This window comes from Ursus maritimus, unplaced genomic scaffold, assembly GCF_017311325.1.
Source record: "Ursus maritimus isolate PB19 unplaced genomic scaffold, ASM1731132v1 scaffold_1, whole genome shotgun sequence".
Taxonomy (NCBI): Eukaryota; Metazoa; Chordata; class Mammalia; order Carnivora; family Ursidae; genus Ursus; species Ursus maritimus.
In genome coordinates this window covers 86,477,818-86,504,732 of record NW_024423343.1, presented here as the reverse complement: position 1 = coordinate 86,504,732, position 26,915 = coordinate 86,477,818, and the positions used below count along the sequence as shown (strand labels likewise).

Sequence of the window (26,915 nt, the reverse complement as noted above, 5' to 3'; positions counted from 1 at the left end):
TGAAAAAAATTTAACTATCAACTCTTAACAATGAATAATCACAAAGTTTGGAACAAGGGCAAGGGTCTCAGAAAAAGATTTTAAATTTAAAATCAGGTCAATATTGCCTCTTCATTTTCCCCACAAAGATCTCCCTGAAAAAATATTGAAAATAGTCTAAGTAAGATTTGAGATGAATTTGGAGATAAAATCAGTAAGTACTAATTTCCTTTTTTGTAATCTTCAAACTGTTCTGTGATTGCCTCCGTAGTCAAATCTTTTTTATTAACTTTATTTACTACTTCAGTTATTTTGATTAGAAGGTATGATTGAAGTATAAGTTTTAACCATTTTGAAAATAATGAAAATGCTCAATAAAATCCTCTTTATGTGTAATGCAATTTTTATTTGATCATATCATGACTATATCAAACTGTCATGACTCAGCAAATACTCTATGAAAACATTTGATTATTAAGGTGGCTTCGGTGTGGCCCTCTGCTTTCCTCAAAGTGTTTATATCTGTAAGAACTAGTTGTGTCTTTGCAGTTACTTCTTAGGCAACAATTCATATTTACATTTCAAAAATCAGAGGCTGGTTAGACTCAGCCATCTAAGTCACATTAATGTAATTTTGGTCAATCAGTCAGCAAATTGGTAAATAAATATTTATTGATTATTGCATGCAAAATACATTAAAAGTATATCTGTGGGGCATTGAAGCATAGTTTTATCTTCCTAGAATAAATGTGGAAAAATTTTTAAATGGAGTACTAAAAAACTATTTTCTTTAAGTATCCAAAATTGGCTTATTTCTATCACTAGAAATAAAAATGATGGGGAAAATGAGAACTCTCCTTATGAAAGTGTATAAAGTATGTCCTCATCAGTTCATATTACACTTACAGTGTACTTTTTCCTAAGAAAAATTCAAAGAATATGAGAAGTCTATTATTTATCTTCTTCACAGATAAATTATCAAAAAACAACATGCACCATATATAGAGTCTTCTATTTTTAAGTAGAAAACACTGAAACTTAGGTTTTTAGGATTTATTTCATGAACCATTTCAAATGTAGGAGTTAATTAATGAATTAATAATTAATAGTAAATATAAATTTACTTCTAATTGAGAAAAAATCACTACAATATCCTCTGATAATGTAAAAATTTATATGTGCAGTAATATTTGATTCCTTTTCAGACAAATAAATATTTGACCATCAATGTCAGGCTCAAGACAGTCTGGCCATGGATTCAGAACTAGCTTGAATGTATGGGACCCTATTCAACATCTTTGGGAACAGTTATTATTATAAGTGAAAACCCATTTGGACTATAGATTGGTTGCTGTGATTATTTACAATGTGAAGGTCATTTTGGACAAGGCACCTTTAATATATCAAAAAATAAATTAGCTACCCAATAAATGAATAAGCTAAGAAAAATCATTCCAAAATGTTGATGCTCTTAATTCCAAAAGTTGATGTTCTTAATTCACAGTAATATATCTATAATTAACATGCAAAATATGAAGATAATACAGTGTAGTGAATCTTAGCAAGTTTATTTTATCTGGATAATTGTATCATTTATCTATTTCTCTTAAAAGCTGCTAATCTGAGCATCCAATGATAACTTTACCAAAAAAGTCAGATTTTTAGGCTGTGTGTATCAATGACATGACTCAAATCAATAGGAAGGCTACTATAGTAGAAAAATATATTTTCAAAAGTAATTTGATTACAAACAAATCCAAGGGCACAGCTTAGTTGAATCAATGACACACTACTGGAAATAAAATACTTATTTTGACAATGAAGTACTGTACTCTTTATTATTAAAAAAGAAATCAGACAGTATTTTTATACTAGGCTGTATATTTAGATATGCTAGCATATTAACAAATTTGAATAAGACATTATTTTAAGTAACCTATACATGTTTATAAACTAAATGAATGAATAAATATGTATTTTCCAAAACATGTTATCTTAACTTCATGCTTCAGGTGAATGCAATCCATAATTTTATTTTTTTCTTTAAAAGAGACTATAACATTCAGTGCATCCTAAAGTTCTTTACTATAACTTCAGATAAAAGAAATGCTGATAAAATTCAGGACTAATTATAGATAAGTGACTCAGGAATGTTAGTGCCTACTCTCCATCATGTTAAAACATATTACCTTGGTTGCATCCACCATAAAGCCAGGATCTAAAAGACCTCCATCGCTGTGATCATGACCCACCTCATACATGTTATAAGATGGGTTGCCAATTTCTACATTGATTCCTCCATTGATAATAGGCTGTCTTCTAATAGTTTTTGTCCTAGAATATGTGAACATTAATATAAGTATAAACTGTCTCAGTATTATAATCATGATACATAAAGCTATCATATTTGTAGATTTACTGACTTGTTTTAATGTAACTCATAGAAAGTTCATAAATAAAGTGCATTCAAAATAAATTATATTTAACAAGTTATAGAAGAACCAAAGAAGTCTTAATGTGATAAGTTATTTCCCCAAATTATTTAGATTTGACAGCAAAAAAGACACTTGGAACATATTCCTCTTAAATAGCTAATATATTAGTTGAAGCTGAATATTCACTAATTCATTATTTTTTAAATTCACTTTTACCCTTTATTTTTGAAAACTATGACTAAAAAGTAGTGATAAAGAATCTTTGAAATAGGGATGCTGGGGTGGTTCAGTTGGTTAAGTGGCTGCCCTCAGCTCGGGTCGTGATCCGTTGGATTCAGTCCCACATTGCACATCTTGTTCAGTGGGGAGCCTGCTTCTCCCTCTCCCTCTGTCCCTCCCCACAACTCCTGCTCTCTGTCAAATAAATAAATAAATAAATAAATAAATAAATAAATAAATATCTTTGAAAAAGATATATTTTTTTTGTATTTGACAGTGAGAGAGAGAGCACATGAGCAGGGAGGGCAGCAGAGGGAGAGGGAGAAGCAGACTCCCCGCTGAGCAGGGAGCCAGACGTGGGGCTCCATCCCAGAACCCCAGGATCATGACCTGAGCTGAAGGCAGCCGCCTAACCAGCTGAACCACCTAGATGCCCCTGAAATAGATTGTTTTCAATCCCCAAGTCATCCTTTTTAAAAAAACTGACTCAACAAACACTTTGTTCCGGATAATAACCCTACAGACAAGCTACTCCTTCCAGATCTTTATAACTGCATATTCACATACATTGAAAAATTATACTTCCAGGAATATATAAAATTAACCAAGGCAGAATTTGTGAATGAAGTGCACAGGTTGTGATACATAATACATATGCAGTATCATTGTATTGACATCACTAATCTGACACATTAAGATAATAGGCTGCACTTCAGAGACTCTTGCTGTTTCATGGAAAAACTACCACAAATGTAAAATTCTACTGAAATTTTAATTAATATGTCCCCTTGCTCGTTTTGTTAGAATATATAAATGGAGCCATTACATCAACATAACAAGGGAGAAGAGCTTCCTGAATTACACTCACTTTAAAATGAAACAGAAGGATAAAACGGTTTGAAAACAAGATTTTGAGGTTGGAATAACTAAATCATGTTTTTAAGAATTCAAAAAAAAATAAAGCAAAAATATCACTACGTTCCTGTAACTATGTGTATAATTAATTTACTGACCTTTTGTCTGAACCATTGAATCTTACCTTCTTTTTCTTTTACAAAGCACTAAACCAATTACTAAGGTGGTTATCAAAGTCACCAGGAGGACTAGAGGCACAATAATGGCGATGCTTCCTGAAAAAGAAATGAATGCATAGTTGAACAAATAAATGAAATGAATTAAAAATTGATATAACTGAGTACTTTATTATACCAAATCATTTGACCATTGATGTAATGCAAAGTAAAGCTGAGGCCGAATGTCTATATTCTTAGTTCATAACTATGTTACTGAAAAATCACTCTCCTATTAAATACTTGATCTGCTGGAAATGTTTCTTTAGATATCTTTCATTTATGTGTTGCAGTTAAATACCTTGAGGTTAGAAATGCTGATTTCTTTGTCAGTTTGAGTCTGATTCTCACTACACATATTTACTTGCAATGTTGTAAGTACATGCTGGTAACTTCTTGTAAATCAATGATGACTGAACACATATTGACACAGTTCCACTGGCTACAATCCCACCTTTAGTTTTGTTCCTTTAGCTATAAATACTCTCTATTAGTGAGTACGTGTAGCAGATCAGATGGCAGACTGGCCAAACAGAAGGACATCAGTGTTGGATTCAGGTGGACATAGCCTGAATATCAGTTTCACAACTTACTTAGTGTGAGCCCTTGGAAAGATAATTCAAAACTTGAGCCTCATGCTCCTTGCCAATAAAACAGAGACAAGGAGACTTATTACACAGGGCTATTAGCTTGATTCAACAGAATGGGGGGGGGGGCAGGTAGGGAGGCAAAGGGGACTCTTTCTTAAGTTTCAGTTCCAGAATAATTTCAGCAAAATAAATCTGAGGGTTTGGCTTCTGTTGTAAATGTCACCTTTTCCTGTGTATTTATAAAAATGATCTTAGGTTGTATCTTCAAAATGGAATAAAAGATCTATGGAATAAAAGATCTATGGAATAGATCTCCAAGAGTGGTCAGAGAAACTGGGTCTTAGTTTTTATGCATCTGAGCATAGGGGAGAAATAAAATGGAGGAGAACCTCCATTTCTGCCTTGGCAATAAGAGCAACCATCTCCCTCCTCCCCACCCTCCCCCCCTTCCCCAGAGGAAGGAGATAATACCCCTTTGCTGGTAATGTGATCCACAGGAAAATACACCTACAGTTATGTCACTTGTGCAGGAAGAAAACTGAAAGTGAGGGTCGCTTAATAACAAGAGAGCATTAAGTAGCTCTATTAAGTACCTAATGTTAACTTTTCCAACAGATAAATATCTAGCGCCTGTGAGTCAAAGGCTTTTGTCTATTTAGAATAACCATCTGGTTGATTCAGTTGAGTCAGCTAAAAACTAAAACAAACGAACCTCAAAACTAGTTGAAATTTTTTGTGGGGATCTTGAATGTTTCAAGAATGAAATATTAGGAATAATTAAATATATAAATTTTCCTCTGCAAATACACATGCATGTAAAAATACTGTGATAGAAATGAATGGCACTGTTAACACAATCAGCAGCTGCTTAGGGACTACAAAATAGTAATATAGATCAGTTTTGATAGCTCTAGACAGAAGTTATCTGTGGGACATAGTCTACACTGGAGATCGCTTACCAAAATACCAAAAAGTCTTTATTAAGGAAATCTCATGTATAAAATAATCTACTTTGGAAATTTAAAAATCATTTGTTTAAAATAACCAAAGAACTACCTCTTTCATGCAAGAAAAAAAAAAAAAAAAAAAAAAAAAAAAAAAAAAAAAAGACTTGCCTTATTTAGTCAGATTCTAAAATGTAAAACTCATTTTATTATTTCATGTTCTTACCAGGCCTATACAACTTAGTGAGTTTGATATTATATTACCTTCTTGTTTGGGGGAAAGTGAACTTTATATGAATGTGTAATTTATTAGTAATTAATGAAAGTAGAGAATCTGGCACCTTGGATAGTAATTAACATTTATTCACAAATTTTTAAATACCACTGAACAGCTTGGTCTCTTCATAAACTATGACTTCAACTGATTGATCATGACTTTATAAATATCCTTACTTCATTATTTATCCTTTTCCCCCCTAAAAGTTGTCGTAAATTGGTATATAAAATACTTACCAATTCTGGTCTTAAGGTATATGAAGTTACTTTCCCTTCACTGCCAATTGTATATGATTTAAAAAAAAAAGATTTTATTTGTTCTATATAGTTTCTTTTATTTCTATATAAGGTAGAAATACTGTTATGTATACATGCTAAAAAACTTACCAATCTCTTTCTTTTTCTTTCTGCCATCTGTGATGGCAGTTCTAATTCCTTACATTGCAGCACTTTGTTTAAGGGCCTAGACTTCTAAAATGTCTGTATAACTAATTAAAGTAACTGCAGTAATGCTTAGTGTAGCCGATAAATAATGCAGGAGGGCAACTGGACAAGTTTTTAAAATTGGATTTTATAAAATTTTTATATCAAATGAAACAATCGGTAACAACATATTTTTAAAAGAATTAGAAGACAGATATTTATCAAAATAAGTACAGAGCAGTAAATATATTGTAACATATATCAATCAAAGTTTACTGCAGGTGATTTTTTACTTTTAGCTGTAACTTGTTGGTGGATTGTTTAAACTGATTTTTGAAAAAGCACATTCTGTACTTATTAAAGATGGAGAGGATATCTCAACATCTTGATAACCTTGTCACATAAAATAAGAGTCTTTCTCTGCAACATTGTTCTGAAGCCTTGTTACACAACACTTTCCCATTAGAAAGGACTGTGTTATCAAAATATTAGGTTGAAGAGCCCCTTTCCCTGGGAGAGGCAGGATAGCAGTTGAGATAATAGATGGTGGAGCCAGGCTATCTCCGTCCAAACCTCAGCTTACTAGCAACATATCCTTGGGCATATTAGTTACCTTTGTTTCAGTTCACACATCCACAAAATGAGAGTCATCATTAATATGACCTCATGGTAATGCAAATAGGATTGTCTATCATGTAGAAAGTATAATATACATGTTTATATAAGAATTACAAATATATATTGCCATAGAACTGTGCTTGATTGAGTAGGGGAAGGTGGTGAGACCATTTTGGGACACGTTGAACTTGAGATTCCCATAGAATACAGATGATATAGACATTGCCATGGATATAGCAATTGTGCAGTGGGATCTATGTCTCCAACTCAGGAGACAAACCAGGATTGAGAATGGAAACATAGGGGTAATCAACATAGAGTTGGTAAGTGAGGTCAAGAATTATGGACCACCATGAAGAGTGTGTATACTGTAAGTGGAGAATGAGTTGCCCAGAAGAGACAGGGAAAACATATCTCACAAAGAAGAGAGTTGCTTTGAGAAGTAAGAAGGGAACCAGAATAATTCAGTGTCATGGAAGTCAGAGGAAGAGAACCTTTTGTTTATTCGTTGAATTTATGGTGGAAAAATATAAATATTAAACATGCCATTACAATAAGTTTCTTTTGATACGTTGCTATATATTCTGCTCCTAAATTCATGTTCACATATATGCATAAATGTGAATGTAGATATGTTTTTGTGATTAGGATCTTTTCTCTTAAGCATTGTGATAAACTGTAATTTTAAAAATCATAAAGAAAATATCCTCACTTTGTATCACTCTCCCTCTTGTCTCCTTGATGCCAGCACGCTGGTCTTTCAAAACCTTGAGCATCTCTCTTTCCTGTTCCACAGCTTTTGTATCTGCTGTCCCTTGGTTTTGAAATACCCTCAACTTCTTCTCTTTCTAATCCTTCAACTCTCAGCTTCCGTATCATCACCTCAGAGAAATCACTCCTGACCTCAGTTCTCACCTGCCTTTCTTTTACTTTTGCTTCTTTTTTTTTGCTTCCTTCACAGAACCAAACAAAACTTAGAGTTATTTCATAAATCTGCATGTTTACTCATTTGTTTGCTTCCTTGTTTTATTGCTGTTTACCCTTCTAGAACCTCAGCTTCAAAGAAGAGGCACTATCTCACTCAGTGACTTGTCTCTGGGATCTCATTCAGTACTTGACACTTAGTTGAAGCTTGATAAATATTTGCTTTGGAAGAATTAAGACAAAGGCATTATTTTGTTGCATGTTTCACTTATCTCTCTATATTTGCAAATTTTGGGTTCCTTGGTATCTCATAATTAGTTTTTTTTTTCCTATTTTAAAACAAGATGACGTAAAAGAGACAAGGGCAAAATAGGAAAAGAGGAAACACAGCTCCCTAACAGGTATCACATCTCTTTTGTCACTGTGCTAAAATACAGCTTCTCAGTATTACTGCCTCACAAATGCTGAGTATATTCTTATCTTCTTCAATTTTAGCAAATATGAATAGCATAATTCAAACATTGAGCATTCACTCCCTTAAAACTTTAGGTAAAATTTAAATAGAAGTACCCAAGGAATATTTTATCATATTTAATTTAAAACTCTTCAAAATAACTTTGGAGGAGTCAGACTAGCTTTTTTTAAGTGGCAACTCAACAGAACATGCTAGGATAATAGATCTGTTTAATTCCACAGGCTGACTTTTTTTTTTTTTGATACTTTAAACAGCAATGGCCAGAAAACATCAGCATGAGTACTCGGAGATGATTAAGAAAGCTGTGCATCAATTAGAAATCTCCATGCAGGCTGACAGTAGTCAGGCCAACAGAAGCAGTGTCTTCTTTATTATTCGAAGGTCCAATGATTATGGAATGCTTCACTGTTAGTGGAAACGCAGATCTGAAAACACACTGCTAAAGTGTCTGTCTTTCTTACTGGGCAGATGACTTCTTTCCAAGTTTGGGGAACATTAGACAACCATTAAAAACTACTGGGCTTTACCTTAGGTAGGATCAGTTTAACTACCTTTTTTCCTTCTTCCAGAGTTATTGAGGCAAGTTTCTCTAAGCATAAATGTCTGATGATAAGTGCCTTTTAATAGTGTCATTATGTGGTCAACTTTGCTCAAATTTAAGAAAATTTGACATTTACATAGCTAATGCCCTTTCAATGTGCATTGATACTTCAATTAAATTTAATGACTTTAAATCAGTGATGGAAGGAAGGACATCAGAATCTTTGGAAAAAGGGTTACAAATACTTGCAACTCTTTCTGTTTGATAGTCCCTATTTTAGAACTGCTGTATGTAATTAGAGGCATTTGTCTTATAAGGGAGCTTTTTGCCCCTGCAAATAATTGGAGACACCACCCTCCAACAAAAACATCTGTTGTTCCCCTCCCCCAAACCATTTCCAAACACCAAACCTTCCCTTGTGGGTGGAACTTACATTAAATTTGAAAACTCAATTGATGTGCTACTTTGTATTCTTTTTTTTTTCACAGAGTTTATCAATACTGAAAATTGGTTTTGACTCTTTAAAAGGCTATATATCTCATTTATCTTAGATAACTGAGAAATCACCAAAATAAAAGGCTTGTCTCCACAATTCTCAACTTATAAATTCAGTATGTTCTCCAGGTTGATAACTTGAAATGCATTTTTCATTTAAAAACAACGCTATTAATGATTGTTGAGTTTTGCAACTGGTTCACAAAATCATATGTAAATTAGTGTACCTCCAGAACAATTATTGGTAATATGGATAGTGAGCCCTAGATCCTGGGAAGAGAGAATAGGAAGGTTTTGTTTTTCTTTCCCTTTTGCAGTATCAAATTAGGCAAGGTAAATTTTGCTTCCTCTGCTAACTTTTACGAACCAGTTCCTCAAATCCCAGTGCCCTATTCCTACAATAATGTCCCCATAGCTTTCCAAAGGCCTTTCCCCTTTCCTTCCCTAAGGACAACACACAAATTCCAGGGTAAACCCCAAACACTCTATAATCAAAGATTACTCATCTCATCTCTGAAAATTCAAATATTCATGTCTAGGCTGTTTACTCTAGATCTATTTGTCATTTTTCAAAATGCTCATGCTTATTAGCCCAAATTATCTCTAAATGGTGGGACTTTGGACAGTGTTGCTTGAAGGATCTTAAGCAGTGACAGAGAAACTATTTGGGGGCAGGAGCAACAAACAAGTAGGTCAGCAAACACCAGGATCCTGCATCTATGGTACAAAAATTGCATACTTTTGCCTTCGATAATGCCTTTCCTTTTTCATAAACTCCATAGTATGTTTCTTTTTGTTTTCATGAAAGTTTTTTTTCACCAGCAGTGATGGACTAGAGAAAAATTGCTAAGGTAAACATTTATCCATTAGTGATATTATTTTTCTTCTTCGAGAATATATTTACCCATTTGATAGATATTCCATATTTCAAAAATTTTCCACTCATAATAAAATTAATGATAATATGTGTGAATTGGGAAACTTTATTTTTGACTTTCATCTTGAAAATCTTTATAAAATCATTTAAAGCTATTAAAAATATACACATGGACACACAATGATGATGTAGATGGACTTTCATATCAGTGACTTGTCCTAAGACTACAGCTGTACAAAAAAAGATTTGCAAAATGTTGAGCTATATTTTAATACACTTCAAAACAAATACTTTGAAGACAAGCAATAAATCAACCATAACTATTACAATTTGCTTGCTAATATACTTTTCTTTAAGACTAACCAGTCAAGTCTGCTTTACAACAACATACTGAAATGCAATTCAAGACAATACACTTTGCTCTAATTAAAACATGGATATTGCTTTTTTTCCTGGAGCATTCTCATACCCATTGTGATATTTGCTGCCTTGGTAGTTGATGTACATTTCCCCAGAAAAGGTTAGGTTAGGTTTGCAGACGTGCATTCTGAAAACTGCCAGAGTTTGAACTCTTGCTGCCTGAAAGAGCCCTTGGATGCTGGATCCTGTCACCAGGTGAGCTCAGTGCTCCATCTTTCCCAAAACACCTGCATTGCGATACATGTCCTGCAAAATTCCACGAAGGACATTTTCCAAGACTCAAGTCCCCCAGTAATGGCATAAAAAATAATAATTTCTGTTCCATATAGAACACCCAAGATGTTTTAACCCGAGGAACTTACTTGTGTTAATATGATCGGACTTGCTGCTCTTTGGGGCTGGTCTCTCACACTGTGTGCCTGACCAGTTGGCGGAGCACCTAGAAAAATTAAAAAAAAAGAAAAGAAAGAAAGAAAAATTGGTTCATAACAAAACTCACAAATCTGCTAATGTAGTAACTTCAGCTAAATGAAATGGAGAAGCCAGCCATCACATAAGATTCATAAATATTAGGTAGAGAATTCTGCTAACGTCCTGTGTATAGCCAGTATGCTGAGGGAACTTCCACTGGACTTCACTTGTTGAAATACTATTTTAAAATTTAACTTTATAGTAATTTTCCTTATTCTATGTTAAATCTTAAATTTAGCATATTTTCTAGCAAAACTGAAATCTTAATTAAGGATTGGTAATTAATTTAAGAAGTACTGAAAATTATAAATAGCCGTGATAAAAACTGAGTTTGCCTGTCAAGCAAATCCATCTTTATTAAGTTTCTGGGATTTTTTTTTTCCCCTGTCTTGCTTAATGTCCAAAGTGTAATTAACCATTGAACAGCAAATAGTCATCTGTCTCAGTTCAAGCTGCAGAATTCTTACTCTTCTCATCACAGATAGAGAAATGCAGTCCATTCCCATTTAAAATCAGACTTCTATTCCTATGGAATCAAGACAATGTGCCTAAGTTTTTAGTGGGAGAAGTTGTCTTACCCATATAGGTACCATGACACTATGATGAGAAGTCTAGCAGAGGATGAAAATAATAGATCCGATTAAAATCCTTTACTTAAACATAAATCACAGCCATATAATTAGCTGGATGCATCAAAATAAACACTGGAAGGGTTTTAGCTACATTTAAATAATGCCTATTGGCTAACACAAGATGCCTCTGTGCATCTGTCAGAGGAAATCCACAGAGAGACCATTTAATTGGTTTCAGTTCTTATTTTAAATGACTGTCAAATGCCACCATATTAAGAATAGTTGCATACAATAAAAGAACAGCTTCCAGAACCATTCCAAGTAGATCTCTGTGGGCATGGTGGCCAAGCTAAATAACTGCAGTTTCAAGGTTTCTGCCAATTCTGTCATAGCCAATTCAGATAGCTGAAGCTGTTGCTGGAGCTAGGCTTCAATGATGCCATGTGAGTTATCTGGGATATTCGTGAGGACAGTATTGGCTCTCCTAAAACTTGGGCAAAATCGCATAAAATCATAACGACTGAAAAACTCAGATTGTGAAAACAGAAAATTTGTTTCATTACGGCATATATTAATGTCAGCATAATTGACAATAATGTTATAATTCAAGAATATAGGTATTTGGTTAATAATGATATTGTAAAAGTATGAGTATGGATTATGGTTTAAATGAAAATTAATATATTATTAGGTCATCATTTATGCATGATCTTGCCTTTTTGTTTAGAATCTTTATAAAAAGCTTACATATGTATTTCCTATACACACTTACTATATACCATAATGCAATAAATCACTAAGGTAGATAAACAAATTTTAAGTCCAGGCCTACGACTGTCTACATTCCTGAGGTGAGGTAATGGAATGAGCGCATTTTTGCATAATTATAATAAAGTGGACAACGGATAAAATCATTGATTTTTTAAAATAATTTCTTTTCCTCAGTTGTGGTTTTGCAGATGAATGATCTAGAAAATTGTTTCAATTCTTTACAGTCTCTAATTCTTGACACAGTCCACCGATAATTCAAAATAAGGTGTTTAGGACGGTTTTGTAAATATGTCGTTGGAGTGAATTCTGATCATTGCAAAATTCTTTTTGCCTTATGTAGCTTTACATTTGTCAAATCTTCCTGAGGATGTTTAACATACTCCAACGGGGGAAAAACAACCAGTACTGATTGCTTAATAATTTTATTATAGAGCTTATGTATACAAGGGTATTTTTGTGCAGGCATATTGAATTACTGATTAAAATATAAAAATTGGCTTTTTACATTACCTCCTTTGATAAACAAAGCAAACCAAACCTAAATCAGGGCTCATGTTAAATAAGAGGAATGACCTGAGATATATTCTGTTATTATACTGGAGATAAGAACCTCTGGGCTCATTATTACACAGAGATGCTGAGAAGTCAAAAAATGGAATTGCTCAGAGATGGGAGGATTAACTGCTAATAGACCAGATTGTGTTCTGACATGAACATCATATATCTTAAGTATTTTAGGAAGTTATGAAAAGTATGGCTTTAGAACTCCAGAGGAGTTAAGAGAGATTTTTAAACAAAGAAGATAAGGATAGCGTGATTTTTAATTCCAAACTCTGAAATTATTTAGGTAGGACAGGTGGTATTTGCCAATAGTACTGATTAATTATCTATTTTATCTATAGCTTGGAAACCTGTATTTATGATGGATAAAAGAAATCACCTGCTCATGGTAATAAAACTCTTCTCTTTTAAATTGTGTAACCACATATAAATTCCTAATCTTTAGGGAATATTTCACTTATTACATACTGGAAATAACTCTCAAAGACTGTGCAGGAGAAATAATTAATTTTAACAGTTACACATCTTAATCAGCTGAGGATCACCTTGCAATTTTCCCTATTCTCCTTATAAAACAATGTTTTATGGCCCAAGATAAAATATGTTCCACTGTTCTAACTTGTTACAGTTTTAAAAAAATAATCTCTTTTGAGATTTTAAATCAAATAGAAATCATTATTCTTGTTTCCTACCTTACCAAATGACTATTTAAGGCATTTGCTGCTCGGTGAGTTCTTCTTCCCGTGGTTGATTTAAGACCAAGTATTTTTATCATCTTTATAGAAATTCATAAATCTTCATACTCTGAGTAGACTACAATGATCAAAGTCATTAATGTCAGAGCATTTAGGAATCGGAATGTCTGAGGATCATCAAAACTTCCTGTCCAATTCCTCACTGAATCATTTGCATTATCATGCTGACTATAATATCTCTGGTATCTGTCTCTTTTTCATTATTCCTCAAGCAAAATCCACAGTCCATGCCCTGGTCATTTTTAATCTGTACTGTTACAATCCACTGCTCTAGGCTAGTCCTCCTCAAACAACTGTCTTCAAGGTAGTCCTTCGTAGACCTCCCAAGAATTTAAAAAAAAATGTATATATATATATATATATATATATATATAAGAGAGAGGAAGCAGTAGAGAGAGATTTATTTAAACTATATTTTAGGGGACACCTGGCTCCCCTAAGTGTCTGCCTTAGGCTCAGTTCGTGATCCCAGAGTCCAGGGATGGAGTTCTTCATCCAGCTCCTTGCTTAGCGGGGAGCCGGCTTCTCCCTCTGCCCGTTCTACCTGCCAGTCCCCCTGCTTGTTCTCGCACTCTCTCTGACAAATTAAAAAAAAAAAATCTTTAAAAAAATAAACTATATTTTATCCTTCTTTTTTCTCTTGATCATATAAATATATTGTTCCAGGCAGGTTTTTTCTTATCATTTTATTTTTTTTCCATCATGATAAATGTACTGTTAAATGCCCATCCTCTATTTCTCCCATCCTCCCACCCACCTCCCCTGTGATAACCATCAGTTTCTTCTCTTTAATTAAGAGTCTGTTTCTTGGTTTGTCTCTCTCTCTCTTTTTTTCCTTTACTCATCTGTTTTATTTTTTAAATTCCACACATGAGTGAGATCATATGGTATCTGTCTTTCTCTGATTGACTTACTGCACTTAGCATTATACTCTCTAGCTCTATTTACATTGGTGCAAATGGCAAGATTTCATTTCATTTATTTTATTATTATTATTACTATTATTATTTTATGGCTCCTAGAAGTTTCTTGAAGTCAATAGCTGCCTGGTAAAACTTTATAGATTTCACACTGTTCTTGATTTCTTTCCTTCTCTCTAAGGCTATTGACATTAAACAGAAAGATTATTTACTGCTACATTGTTTTCTTAATCTTATTCTTTCACTTACATTATAGCTATATGTATAAAAGTCTGAATTATAACATATTTTATGATATTTCATTTATGTTTTACATTAGTATGATTATCAAAATGAAAAAAATTGCTAAAACAAATTCTAGAGTCACATGTGCCAGAGATTTTCATTAAGCAGTTTGAAGTTTGGGCCAGAAATCTTTACTTAAATGAAGTAATTCTGATGCAAGTAATTCACAAATCACACTTAAAGAAATATTTGAGACAAATTACTATAATTTCACAGACTTTGTTCTTACATCAAATATTACTTGATTTAAAAAAAAATTTAGGATGAAAACAGTAATATGCATGCCCAGAATGATTGTTCAGAAGATTAAATTATATTGGTACAAGTTTTTTACATAGTATTAGACGGCTGACTGGGTTTTTGAGTTGGGTAACTCGTTCTCATCTGGATGTTACTATATGAAATGTGTAGTTAGTTGATTTACTGTGTCCTTTAAAAGTTTGTGAAATTATTGTATAGTTACAATATGCTCTGTTTCAATTGTAATATTCTGTAGCACAAGGGAATACCTTTGTGTAAAGGCAATAGTATAGTAGATATTACTAGGAAGAATAGTAAACATTTTAGAATATCAAAATCAGTTTGGCATATATAAGGGCGATAAAATATCTTTACATTTAAGCATAGATATAAGACATATAATTAAACTGTCCAATATAATGTTAGCTCTGAAATAGTACAGTGATTGAGAATTGAGAATATTAGATACAAAATGCTAAAGGTGTATTAAAATCTGAGAAATTGCCTTTCAGCACATAACAATGATCAACTTACATGGACCACAAATGTCATTTTGCAGAAATGTGGTCTAGAGTCACCTGCTTTGGGAGAACTCCAAAATAAAATAATGAGATTAATATCCACTCCCTCTTTTCATCAAATTTAAAGGTCATGGGACTCTTCTGACCAAAGTAAAATTCAAAGGTGACCCTTAAAGCAATTTGGAATTGAATTTCTCCTTTTCTACATATGTGCCAGGCTGCCCTTATTAACCATGAAGATGGGGACATTCAGAAAGAAAAAAAAAAATCTCACAGGGAGAAAAATGGCACAAAGGAATTAAGGAAACCTTAGAAAACTTGTGCATGGTGTCATGCCTCCTTTAGTGCTCCAAGAACTTCAATAAAAAAAATGAAAAGTATTACATTTTGTTCACTAGACTTATATAGTAGTATTTCCATGTTTATGTAAAGAAAATTAAAAAGAAAATTCAGTAGCAAAATATTTTTTCCAATTAATTTTGCAGATTTTAGTCTTTTGGTGTTGACAACACGATTACATTTGTATGGTGTTCCTGACTTTGAATCTCTATACTCTACGTAGCTCCAAGTACCTTTTGTGTCCTTCTCCTTGCATACAGTAGTATTGCAAAATGTTATACATTAAGATGGATATCTAGATATTCATTCACTTTGTTAATTTTACCATAAAGCATTTTTAATCTCTTATTGTTTCACAACTTTCTGGGCTAAAGTTATTTCATATATTCATAATGACTCAAATTCTTTTGTAACATGCCCCCAAAATTTCCTACCCTAACTTTAATGGGAAATTTTGCATAAGGTCCAATTAATATTTGCTAAACTTTGTGCCAGATCTTAGGATAAATATATTCATATGAAAAATACTCTTACTCACTTCTATAATAACCTAGGAGTTGGAATTATTCACTGTGCGAAATGAGGAAGAGCATGTCAAATAACTTGCCAGAAAAAAAAATAGCTAATAAGTGGTAGAAATAAAATGTGGTGTTACTATTTCTTCATTGTCTTCTGCGACAGTGCCATGATCCTTCTAATTCGAAGCAGGAATACTTTTCTTTAGTCCCTCATGCCCAGGAAAGTACTGGTCCCTCAATAAGAAAGTCAAAATGTTGTCTGAACAAAAGGAATAGTGTATTTTTTTGAGTAGCAAAATTGTAGGAATTACCACATTGGCTTAGAGCTGTGGTCAGTAATATTTAACATTCCGTCTCTAAGCAGTGACAATGAGGAACATATTAAAGAGTGTTTACATGCTTCTTGATATCAACTTCACATTTTTATGTTGGTTCCAAAATATTGTAAATGTGTCTAATATCTCTTTAAAGATACCATCTATAAATTCATCTATATTATTACTCAATGCAGTTTTGAACTTCTGAAACTATTCACTCTATATTTCACTTATTTGGTATTTTTTAGATACAATTTTTACTACAATTTCTATTTATGCATTACTATTCTTGATTTAAATTTAACTGTTGCTTCTTACATGGCAACAGCTAGGTATCACACTGTTGTTCTGTTTTCTTCAGAAAGCTTAAGGTAGTAGCTTAAATTTATGTTTGTTTTTATAAATATACTTGATTCTACTCTATAAGAATATATTATGCGTAGTTTAAAAATATTACATTAAATCATTGTTTTATCTAGTACTGATAAAATTAGTAAGACAAAACTAATCTTACTTTAATATTAAGAGAATTTGGTCAGAAGATTTTGGTTTCTGAGAAGTGTCTATGTGATAAAGTAAAACAAAAATGGATATTAAACAAACTGACCAATAATTATTTTAGGAAAAGCAAAAATTAATAAGAAATTGAAGAGGTGGCCATGAGAGAAATAAAATTAACAGAATGGATTATTTAACATGATTTATTTTAAGAAGTAAGGAGGACTATAAAAGAAAAGATGAAATCTAGTTTGCCAAGTAATTACCCATAAAAGGAAGTTTTTTAAGATTGGGTGGTTTAAGCTAGGAATGTTTAAACATAAAATTCTGCACAGGCCACTTGAGCAGAAATGGCTACCAAAGTGTGAAATGATGACTGAATAAATATTAAAAAAAAAAAAGAAATCTCTAGTAATGGAAAATTTTTATCATCTAGATAGTCTTCAGAAAATTTTATTGAAAGCAGATCTGAAAAGCATGAGGTGTTTTTAGAGTGAGTAGACAATTTCTACTTCACTGAATGCATTACATGCACCAAACGAAAGAGGAAAGGAATAATCATATAATTAGTATTAAGTAATATGGTAGATGTCACTGAAGACATAAAAGCAGACATTAGAAACAGTGGTTACGACACTATAGCTAAAGATAGGAGGGAAAACATAATGCATGTGTGATACCAGTAGAGAGTTCTGTCTACACATTGCCAAGAGGAAAGACCAATCCCACAATTGTCTTAAAAAGATAGCAAACTGTGTGGGGGGTGGGATTCTCTATGCTTAGTGCCATGCACACGATTTTGTGATTTAGCACAAAACAAGGGTAAACAATAAAGAATTTTTCTATTAAAAACAAAACAAAACAAAAACAAATGACCCATAAAGGCCCTTCCTAATTCTTAGGGCTTCTGTGGTACAGGATAGTGAAATCTGAAACAAATTATTATGAAGATGTCTGGCATACCCAACTGCACCTATTAAGTACTGTTCAAGGTATATTAATCCCATGCAAATCTGGGGCAATGGTAGGAAGATCAGGCAGTGTTATCACAAGGTTTTGAGTGTGTGAATGTCTTTAGGTCCAATATAACTTTAATTCTCTAAAAAAATATTTAATTTACTTTCTATCGTAGTACTGATGTGCTGGGATATTGACGTTAGTCATGCTAATTTATAGCCTAAATCACTGAAAAATGATTGACATGAAAATGGCCTTCTGCTTTCTGGTACTTCAGCATATTCTTTGTTCTACTTACAAGATTACTACGTATCTCCCAAAAGGTATCACCAAAGCTTCCCACCAACCATTTGTACTTGATTAAGGAACCTTGTGTTAGTATCGATATCAACTTCCCAATTACCGCCTTTCAGCCTTCCTCAAAATCTAGGACCCAAACTTTCAAAAGATTTTTTTTACATTTAATTGTTTTAAAAACAAAACAAGTAATTAAAAAAAAAAAGACTTATGAGATAAAGAATGATTTGCTAAAGTCAAGCTTCCATATGAATTAACAAATTTGTGTATCATGTTTAAATGTTAGTCATACAACAGTCACCAGATTTATTCAACATTTATAGGAGCATGTTGCAGACAGAAGCATAGGAGGCTTTAGGACAAAAGACGCCCATTAATGCACATTTCTTTCCTAATCCAGCTGTTAGATTACTTTTCTGACTCAAGGTGAGAAGGTTTATTCAGGCAACGGGCTAAAAATTGATTCAGGAAGTGGAGACAAATATCTTCAATAAATCTGAAATGCTATACAATATTATAGTAGTATTTTACATTATGGAGAAAACTGCAATTGGGGTACTTATAAATATTTTTATGCATTTGATCGACATACAATCATAAATACGGTACGTTCTATTTTTGTATTCTCTATTTATATATGCGTTCGTGAATATCTAAATATGCATTTACCCACAATTATGCTAGACTGAGATTAACTTAAGGTAGAGATTATCTATTATTCATCTTTGTATTGTCTCATTTCTTCAACAGTATCTGGCACAAAATCAATGTGTGTATCTGGTCAGTCAGTATTTGCCATTTGACAAAATGAATAAATGAATCCACGAGGCATGGAGGATGCATGGTTGAACACATACGAACACGCATTTGTAGAGAAGTTTTATATACATGTGCCGTACTCATTCTATGAAGAATATACAGCACCATTCGTAAATGCTTTCAGCTGGTTACCAGTCAGTCATTTCTCACTGAAAGGAATATTGATTCACCACGGGAAACACTTCATTTGTAAGAACCACAGTAATAGGCAAATATTTTCTTCCTTCTTTCCTTCTCTCTTGCTTCCCTTTCCCCTCCCTTCCCCCTTTCATTTATTAATTCTTCCCTTTATAAAATCAGATGATCACATTCTAGCAACTTGGGCATATAAAAATTTTACTTATTCAATGATATAATTTGTGTGATACTTTAGTTCTTGTCCCAGGATGCAGCCAATAAAGAAATGTTTTTCCTCCCATGACAAAAATTCTAAAAGTGCCTGCCTGATGAATACTTTGGCATGGAAACCAGTTATAGGTATTAAATTAAATATAATTTAATTCAATCAATTAATTTAAACTGTTGTCTGAAATTAAAGTGCTGGTATGCAGGGACACAAATGGCATGTGTGAATTTTGGAATCAGACAGACCTGTATTGTAATCTATTCCCTCCTCCTCACAAAGGATGTATCCTTAGGCAGTTCACGCATTTCAGGTTTTTAGTTTATAATAACAGAGAGAGTGAGAGAGCGATACTTCCTGCTTTGCCACACAATGTTCACAATGCAGCCTCTCAGGTCTTCACCTTTGTTTTCCTCTTAAATCCACTTCCTTTTTTACCTTCTATGCTACCTTTCTATTTTTTATGTTTTCCTTTTACTGTCTTAAAAGATTTTTTCTTGTTCCCTCCTTTTTTTTTTTTTTGGCAAGGTAGGTTGATTATTATAAAAGCTAATATATATATATATATATATATATATATATATATATATATATATATATATATATATCTTCTCTGGGAGATTAAATGACATAATGATGTATATAAAATTTACACATCATTTAACTTAATTTAATGCAAATGATGATATTATGAATATTAAATTATAAATTTAAAGACTGTATATATCATGTCAATATCTATATAATTGTAATTTCTGATTTGTATGCCCATTGGAAGAAGTATTAGGATTAAGGTTCGATATTCCTTTAACATAATGACTTCTCTCTGTTACTATCTTACTACAAAAAAAAGGAGAAAGAACATATTTTCTTGAATAATGATAGTATAAAGAATCTTTAATTTATTTTTTACTCTTAAATCAATGTTGCTAATTAAACCATATGTGCCTGATCCTTTTCTTGGAAGTGCATAAAATTAGTTTGGAATCAGGTACTAGGTTGAGGATTGACTGATCTAGTTTTCTTGACTTGTTCCAGCATGGAATATGAGCAAAAAAATAAATCTCTGTTGTTAAAAGCATCTGAAACTGTGATTATTTTCTATAGCAGTAAAATCTGGGGAAAGCAGTCTATATAGAGAAGAAAAACATTTAAATTGTTAAAGAGGTAACATTAACAAATGAAAATATTATGTAGTTATATTGTATTTGGCTTCTTTGTTCTGATTTGCTAATTATATGACATCATATATATGAATATATGTCCCCAAATCAAGGGAAGATAATATGACAACATCAAAGCTTTGTAACAATAGCTGTAACTCTGTAATACATGTAACTCTGTAAGAAACGTTCTTTGCTAAGCAATGCCACTATATTCTCAACGCAAAAACTGGGCTTCAAACTTGTACAGGAAGATGTGATATCTGTATTGCGTGTTTTCCCCATGGCACGGCTAGCATGTAAAAGCTAGGACGAGCTACGACTTGTTACCTGGGATCATAAAGGATAGAAATTGATGTGACAGCTTCTCTTGGCCTTTACTACTCCAAAACACATGCACATTTCATATTTTCTGCTTTGAAAATCTGCCAAGGGGCAGGAAAGCAAATAAGGAACGTGCAATGACCTGACTCTTGAAATGTGGGCAGCACAGGCCGCTAAAGTTGAATTGCTCAATACCCCTGCTGAAAAGTTGTGATCTGTTTGAAATCACTCATGACAAGTTCCTTGGGCTCTTCTCAAATATTCTCTATGGGGCCATAAGGTCGCTGGTCCACAGGGAGGAGCACTGCTCAGCCTGACAGCAAGACTGGGGAAGAGCACACCGTGTAGTCTCCTTTCTGCAAGGCCAGTGTTTTGAGAAATCAACGCCTTAATTAGCTGGAATGTAGAGAATAATTCCTACCTCTTTCAACTTTGTGACAGAAACAGAACTCATTAGCCTCTTCCCAGAAGTCCTGACAAAGGCTTCGTTAGTACCTGTACATTTCCTTATGTGCTTCTCACCCTAAGGACTTCGAAAATAATGCTGAACTTTTAATAAAGTAATTAGATTGGAACAATCACAAAACCAAAGAAAATGCCTAATGCTGATCTCTCTCTTAATGAATGTCCCTTTGGTATTTATATATTCCTTTTACATCCTTCTGCATTTAAAGACTCTACTTCACAAATGTTTATGAAGCAAATTTCTCTGTGTATTTTCTTAGGTAATTTAGGGCAGACCCACCGTCCTTTCTTTCTCGATAGCACTTGAGCTGGGCTTTACTTACTGTAGACCGCCCTCCAGGTACTATCCTTGCACTGCTCATCTTCTCTTGATGCCACATGGCAGCTTATTTTCAGTAACAAGCATTAAAAAACCTCAGAAACAAAAACACCACCACCTGCACTTTACTTTTCATCTTCAGACTCCTAGAAGCCCAAATTATGCCAGGTTCTGATCATTTATGTCTGGTGTATAAGGCTTCAGGACTTTCCTTTTTAATTTTTTTAATGTTTTGGTTAAGAACAATACTCTATGGTCTTTACGCACATTATATTTCTTAATCCTCAGAACAATTTTAGAGAGCGCATGCTATCAACATTTCCGTATCAAGATGACAAAGGAGCCAGAGGAGAAAAAACGAAACAAGCAAAACTGACTGCATTCCCGAGATAGGACGTCCTCTATCATTTGGCTCTTGGGTGCCTTGTTTACCAGAAACCATTTTTTTTTTTAAGATTTTTTTTTAAATTTTTATTTATTCGACAGAGATAGGGACAGCCAGCGAGAGAGGGAACACAGCAGGGGGAGTGGGAGAGGAAGAAGCAGGCTCATAGCGGAGGAGCCTGATGTGGGGCTCGATCCCACAACGCAGGGATCACGCCCTGAGCCGAAGGCAGACGCTTAACCGCTGTGCCACCCAGGCGCCCCTACCAGAAGCCACTTTTAAAAAGACATTTTTTTAATTGAAAAATATCTTTGTCCTCTTTTTCATTGCTAATTGGGATTTATTTTAAAAATTTATTTATTCGTTTTTTTCAAACCCATGGCTTCTTGTTCCGGCAGAGCACCATGTCATCAAGAGCTTTGTGAAACATTCAGATGACTGTGATACTCCCTATTTCAAACATTATCCCCTATTGCTTATGGAATGGATTTCAAATTTCTAGCTAAGCATTCTATGTTCCTCAGAATTATTTCACTGTCTAATATTCTCCAACCCTCTTTTATAAGCGTCATTTATTTACACCACTCAAATCCCCAGAACCCCTGCCATGGTCCTTCTTCCCTCATGTCTTTCCTCAAATAGACTCCAAGTCCCTCAAGGGCAGGGGCTATCCCTGACTTTCCTCTTCTACCCTGTCCATTTTTGATAGAGATTCCCAGACTAAAAACAATAAACAAACAAAGGCAAGGAGAAGAGAGAACAAAAACAAAACAAATTATGTTCTAATAAGATAGGTTGGTGAATTAAGCACTATTTAGTTCTTTATGGAGAGCTATTTAACCTGAGTTCCAGAGCACTCAGGAAACACCCCAGGGTAGCATTAGATGGAAATCATGATAACATCAATCATTTCTCTATTTTTTTCTGACTCTTGCAGTTTTTGAAAATTTAATAACAAAGTAAGAGCGGTATTACGGTGATGGTAGAAAGATGATCATATCACAGGCTGTCAGAGCTCACAATACAACACAGTCACCAAGACATCATTTTTTAGCAACATTAGCTAAGAATATACTATATGCAGAATGTATACTAGCTACTGGGGCAAAACAGATAACTCAGACACAGTTTCTTACTTGAAGGAATTTACAATCTGCCAGAGAGAAACAGACATATAAATTTAAAGAGGCCGTAGAGTGTTATAACAGGCAGCATTCCCAGGCCAATTTCACAGAAATATGTTCCATGTCCAAAGGCCACACACAGATGAGAGGTCAATTCCAGCCATAAAATATGGAATATCAGAGAGGAATATGAAAAATGTAAACACACACACATACTTTCACACATGAATGATCAAAAGGAAGGAGATAATTTCATGGAAAACCTTTTTTCCTAAAAAAGATGAACAAAAAAACAGATGCCCATGTAAATCTAACTAAACCAAAAAAAAAAAAAAAAAAAAAAAAAGGAAAAAGTAATAGATTGGGGAAAAATGCTCACAGTGTGTTATTTTAAGCTTTTGTTTGAAATGAAGAAGTAAAACATAAAAACTAACATTGCTATCTTGTTTTCGACCAAATAGAGAATTGTTCTTGCTATGGGCAAGAAGAAATAATATATATTATAAGAAATGTCTTGGAGTTTTGCCATTTTCAAAACAGTCAGTGCCTGAATTGATATGATTTCAGAAGCAATGCACTATCAGAGTTAGATCTTTTTAGTTCTCCATTTTCAGATGACAGAAATAATTTTAAAAACTGCCTTTTTTCTTCTCTTTATGAAAAAGAATATGCATTACACAGATAACTATTTTTAAAAAGTAAATATGCCCCCAATTCAACCAATAATAGATAACCATTAGCCTTTAAGCTACCCAAGTCAAATATTTTTGTGTTTTGTTCACTGATAAACCCTTTGTTGCCTAGGATGTTGTCTGGTTTATAGTAGGTGCTCAATAAATGCTTTCTGATGAATGGATATAGAAAGAGAAGATTGACAGTATTTTTGTTCTCTAAAAGGGTAAAGTATGAATTAATCAAGGGACAGACACCTGGTTCTTATAGACTTTGGATATACTAGACTAGGGATTATAATGAGAAAGTACAAAGATATTTGCATGCATGTTTTTACCCTTGGGAAAAAGTTAACAAAAGAGCACAACACAAAAACAAAACCACACACCTAATAACTGAATGATACATGGTTGAGTAAATAAAGTGAGGAAAATGCAGACAATGGAACACTGGGCAACCACTAAGAATAAAAGCATCTAATTACATACGTTGACATGGAATGTTGTTCAGAATGTATTGCAATGTAAACAGATATAAGAGAGAGTCTCTCATTTTAGTATCCGATAATCTGCAAGTGTATATTTTTATAAAGAAACTGAATGAACAGAAACCAAATACAATTGTGGTTGTTATTAGGAAATATGGATATTTTGAAAAAAATTAGCAGGAAAAATGATCAGGATTGTAACTTTTATTTCTAAAATTAAAATTTATGGTCTAATAAAAATAATAACAGAAGACAAATGTAGTTAATATTGACATTGAATAGTTCTTGTATTCTACTCTGAGAAGGAATACTTTAGTTCATTTTCTGCCAAAGTCTGTCCAAATCGAGGAAATATTGACTTCATTGTGTTTAGGAGTATAGAAAATCTTGAATGATTTCTCAAAAAAAAATCATAATATGAAGAAACGCCAGATAAAAAATGTAGTGTGTACAAAAAACATTAATGGAATTCTCGAATCTTTGCTACTCTAACTACGATGTTAAGATCTCAGCCAAGAACCACTTGCCAAAGACAGAACTAGAGTTTGGGATACCCAAGAAAACTTCAGCAAGTTACCTAGAAAAAAAAAAAAATCATATGCACAGTGTTATACCACCAAGATTTAAAAATAAAAACCACTTCTAAGTCTGGATCCATAGTCATGATCAAACCCAAGCAGAAATAAAGGATCTAGTGGCTCTAAACACAGACTAAACTTTCAGACTAATCATGTGTGCTCATACAACAGCTCTTTCCTATGGAGGTTTTTATACATACATACTATAATTATATTTCTAAAGAAGAAAAATCAAAAGCTTAGAGAACCCAATAGGCCACATCAAAAATAACTGGAGGAATGAGTATATGAATCCAGGTAAGCATGACTCCAAAACCCATACTCTTTCCATTTACTGTATCTTGTAGAATCAACAGAATTTCTTTACTGTCTGTCTCACTTTGATAGTGATGGTACCAGCCAATAAGTGAATCTTTCTGGTACTGTTAATACAAGAGACACATGTGAGGAGAATAAGGATTTGAATATGCATGCACAATCCAGACAACAGAAAGAAGAGTTCTAAAGGGAGGAATCCTTCACTTCTTTATTGTCCTATACAAAATTTTTTCATGAATCCTTAAACACTGATTATTTATTTATTTTTTTTTAAAGTACATTTATATATATTTTTTAAAGTACATTTCAGTATCTTCCTACTCTTTAGCAGGATGGGCCTTCTGTGAACCCTACCTCTGGAGGTTAGAAGCCTAAGATCAAGGTGTCAGCAGCTTTGGTTTCTTCTAAGGTCCCTTTCCTAAGCTATTTTATTTTATTTTATTTTATTTTATTTTATTTTATTTTATTTTATCTATTTTATTTATTTATTTTTAAAAAGATTTATTTATTTATTTGAGAGAGTGATAGAGAGAGAAGAGTGAATGGGGGGAGGGGCAAAGGGTGAGGGAGAGAGAAACTTAAGCGGACTCCATGCTGAGTGTGGAGGCCAACACAGGGGCTCGATCTCACCACCCTGAGATCCTGACCTGAGCCAAAACCAAGAGTCAGACACTTAACTGACTGTCACCCAGTCTTCTAAGCTTATAAATGACCTTTTCTTTCTGTCTTCACAGGGTTTCCCCCACTCACCTTAGGCCTGTATCCTATATTCTCTTTTTATAAGGACACAGTCATATTGGATTAAGGCACATCCTAACAATACTATTTTAAATTAATTACCTATTTAAAGGCCAAATAAAGCCACTTTTTGAGGTATTGAGGGTCAGGTCTTTAACATATGAATTTGGAGGATGCATAATTAAATACACGTATCCATCCATCCTATTGGTTCTGTTTCTAATATGATAAAAATAGTTATTACGTATAACTATATATAATATATACATACAAATATTATATTACAAATTATAAAGTACTTTTCTCCTCACTAAATTTTGATTCTTCTCTTTTGAGAAATTTAGCTAAACCCAAGTCAATTAAGATTAACTATTCACTTGCCCTGTGCCACACAGAGATGATATCTGAGTTGAGACTAGGGGGATAATAAGAGGTAAGTGGAAAAAAGATAGGAGAAGCATTTCAGTTCAATGAACTCTTTGAGCAAAACACCTAAGTGGAATGAATGTTCCTGTGGTAATGTGACAAGGTTGTGTGTGTGCCTATGTCTGTATAAGTATGCTAGCAGCAGTAGGAGAAGTAGGGTAGCTACAAACATGATTTATTATTGGAAGATGAAATGTATTATAAATATTGCTAGGAGATAATGCTGTGGAAGTAAGTCTATGTTTTAAAGAAAGTTAATTCCAATATTAATAAAAGTCTGACCCCAGCAAGATATCTCAGAAGTAGGGATACAGAGTTAACTTGATTTGAGTTGAATAGGTCTTCACAGTGTTAATAATTTGTAACCCTCACAACAAAGATTATAAAACAGCCCAAATATTGTTAAAATAACACCCATTAGATTTTTTTTTAATTTGGTTTTAACA

The 26,915-nt window shown here is 33.3% G+C and overlaps 1 protein-coding gene across 1 annotated transcript in view; it reads right to left on the bottom strand.

Moving 5' to 3' along the window:
• The window catches only part of LRP1B (LDL receptor related protein 1B), a 1,456,161-nt gene that overhangs the window by 2,407 nt on the left and 1,426,839 nt on the right, over positions 1-26,915 (bottom strand). Inside the window, exons 86-88 of the mRNA XM_008695867.2 lie at positions 10,649-10,725; positions 3,673-3,763; positions 2,169-2,313 (exon numbers count right to left, since the gene is read on the bottom strand). Coding sequence (XP_008694089.2) covers positions 2,169-2,313; positions 3,673-3,763; positions 10,649-10,725 — 313 coding nt within the window. The remainder of the gene's footprint in view (positions 1-2,168; positions 2,314-3,672; positions 3,764-10,648; positions 10,726-26,915) is intronic.